The sequence below is a fragment of the Chiloscyllium plagiosum genome, chromosome 19 (genome assembly GCF_004010195.1).
Source record: "Chiloscyllium plagiosum isolate BGI_BamShark_2017 chromosome 19, ASM401019v2, whole genome shotgun sequence".
Lineage (NCBI taxonomy): Eukaryota > Metazoa > Chordata > Chondrichthyes > Orectolobiformes > Hemiscylliidae > Chiloscyllium > Chiloscyllium plagiosum.
In genome coordinates this window covers 49,808,741-49,809,701 of record NC_057728.1, presented here as the reverse complement: position 1 = coordinate 49,809,701, position 961 = coordinate 49,808,741, and the positions used below count along the sequence as shown (strand labels likewise).

At 55.2% G+C, this 961-nt stretch overlaps 1 protein-coding gene across 3 annotated transcripts in view; it reads left to right on the top strand.

Moving 5' to 3' along the window:
- Positions 1-471: 471 nt before the first annotated feature.
- The window catches only part of LOC122559782 (plakophilin-2-like), a 52,914-nt gene continuing 52,424 nt past the window's right edge, over positions 472-961 (top strand). For 2 of the 3 annotated variants that reach the window (XM_043709799.1, XM_043709798.1), the window contains exon 1: positions 472-914. In XM_043709799.1, coding sequence (XP_043565734.1) covers positions 725-914 — 190 coding nt within the window. In that variant the 5' untranslated portion in view covers positions 472-724. The remainder of the gene's footprint in view (positions 915-961) is intronic. The other variant, XM_043709800.1, reaches the window with a different exon arrangement.

Below are 961 nucleotides of genomic sequence, written 5' to 3'. Positions count from 1 at the left end.
CAGAAAGCCTACACACAGCATGCAGATATAACAAGGCTGGCTTTCCAAAGCAGGGAGCTGAAAAAATGTTTAAAAGTTTTCATTAGATGTGTGTGTCTCTGGAAAGTCCAATATTTCCATCCCATGCCTTGCCCCTTTAGATTCAATGCCACTTTCTTGAACTATTTCAATCCACTGAAGCAAGAAGAGCCTTTAACCCCTCATCGAGGGCAGTGCAAGCTCACTCAACAGTAGTCGACTCGGTCCATGTGGGGCGTGTTGGCCCTTTGAAAATGCTGGGCGAAAGTGAGGACTGCAGATTGGAGTCGAGAGTGTGTTGCTGGAAAAGCACAGCAGGTCAGGCAGCAGGAGAATCGACGTTTCGGGCAAAAGCCCTTCATTAGGCATGAGGAAAACGCTGTTCAACCAGTTTCCCTTGCAATTTCCCAGCAGTTAATTTTACTCACTCCTGTTGTGAAAATGGTTAATCGATCTGCTTTCCCCCGCTCCTTCAGGTAGTGGTTGTTGCAAAGATCACCTCCACAGCAAGGACCGAGTTGAACAGCTCGGGAGAGTTGGGTTTTGCCATGAGGAAGTCTGCAGCCGAAGGAGAAGGAGGAGGAGGAGGTTTTGCAATCGCTGGAGGGAGGGAGGGATCTGGCGGGAGCACAGACACACCTCAGCAGCTCAGACAGGAGCCCTGTGCCTGTGGGCTCCCGGGCGGCAGCAGCAGCAGGAGCCCGCGATGGGGAGCAGTCCCGACCCTTTCTTCCGCACGGTGCTGAGCCAGGAGCAGCTCCTGCCTGCCCTGGACTCCAGCCTGGCTGTCCCCTCCGACGAGAAGCTCCGCTTGTCCCGCCAGGATGACAGGAGCTTCCGACTCCGGCAGCAGGTCAGCCTCAGCATGTCCCGCAAGAACAGGAGGGCTTCCACAGGTAAGGGGGGAGGGAGGGGGGGATACACCCTGGGGGGAGACAGCACC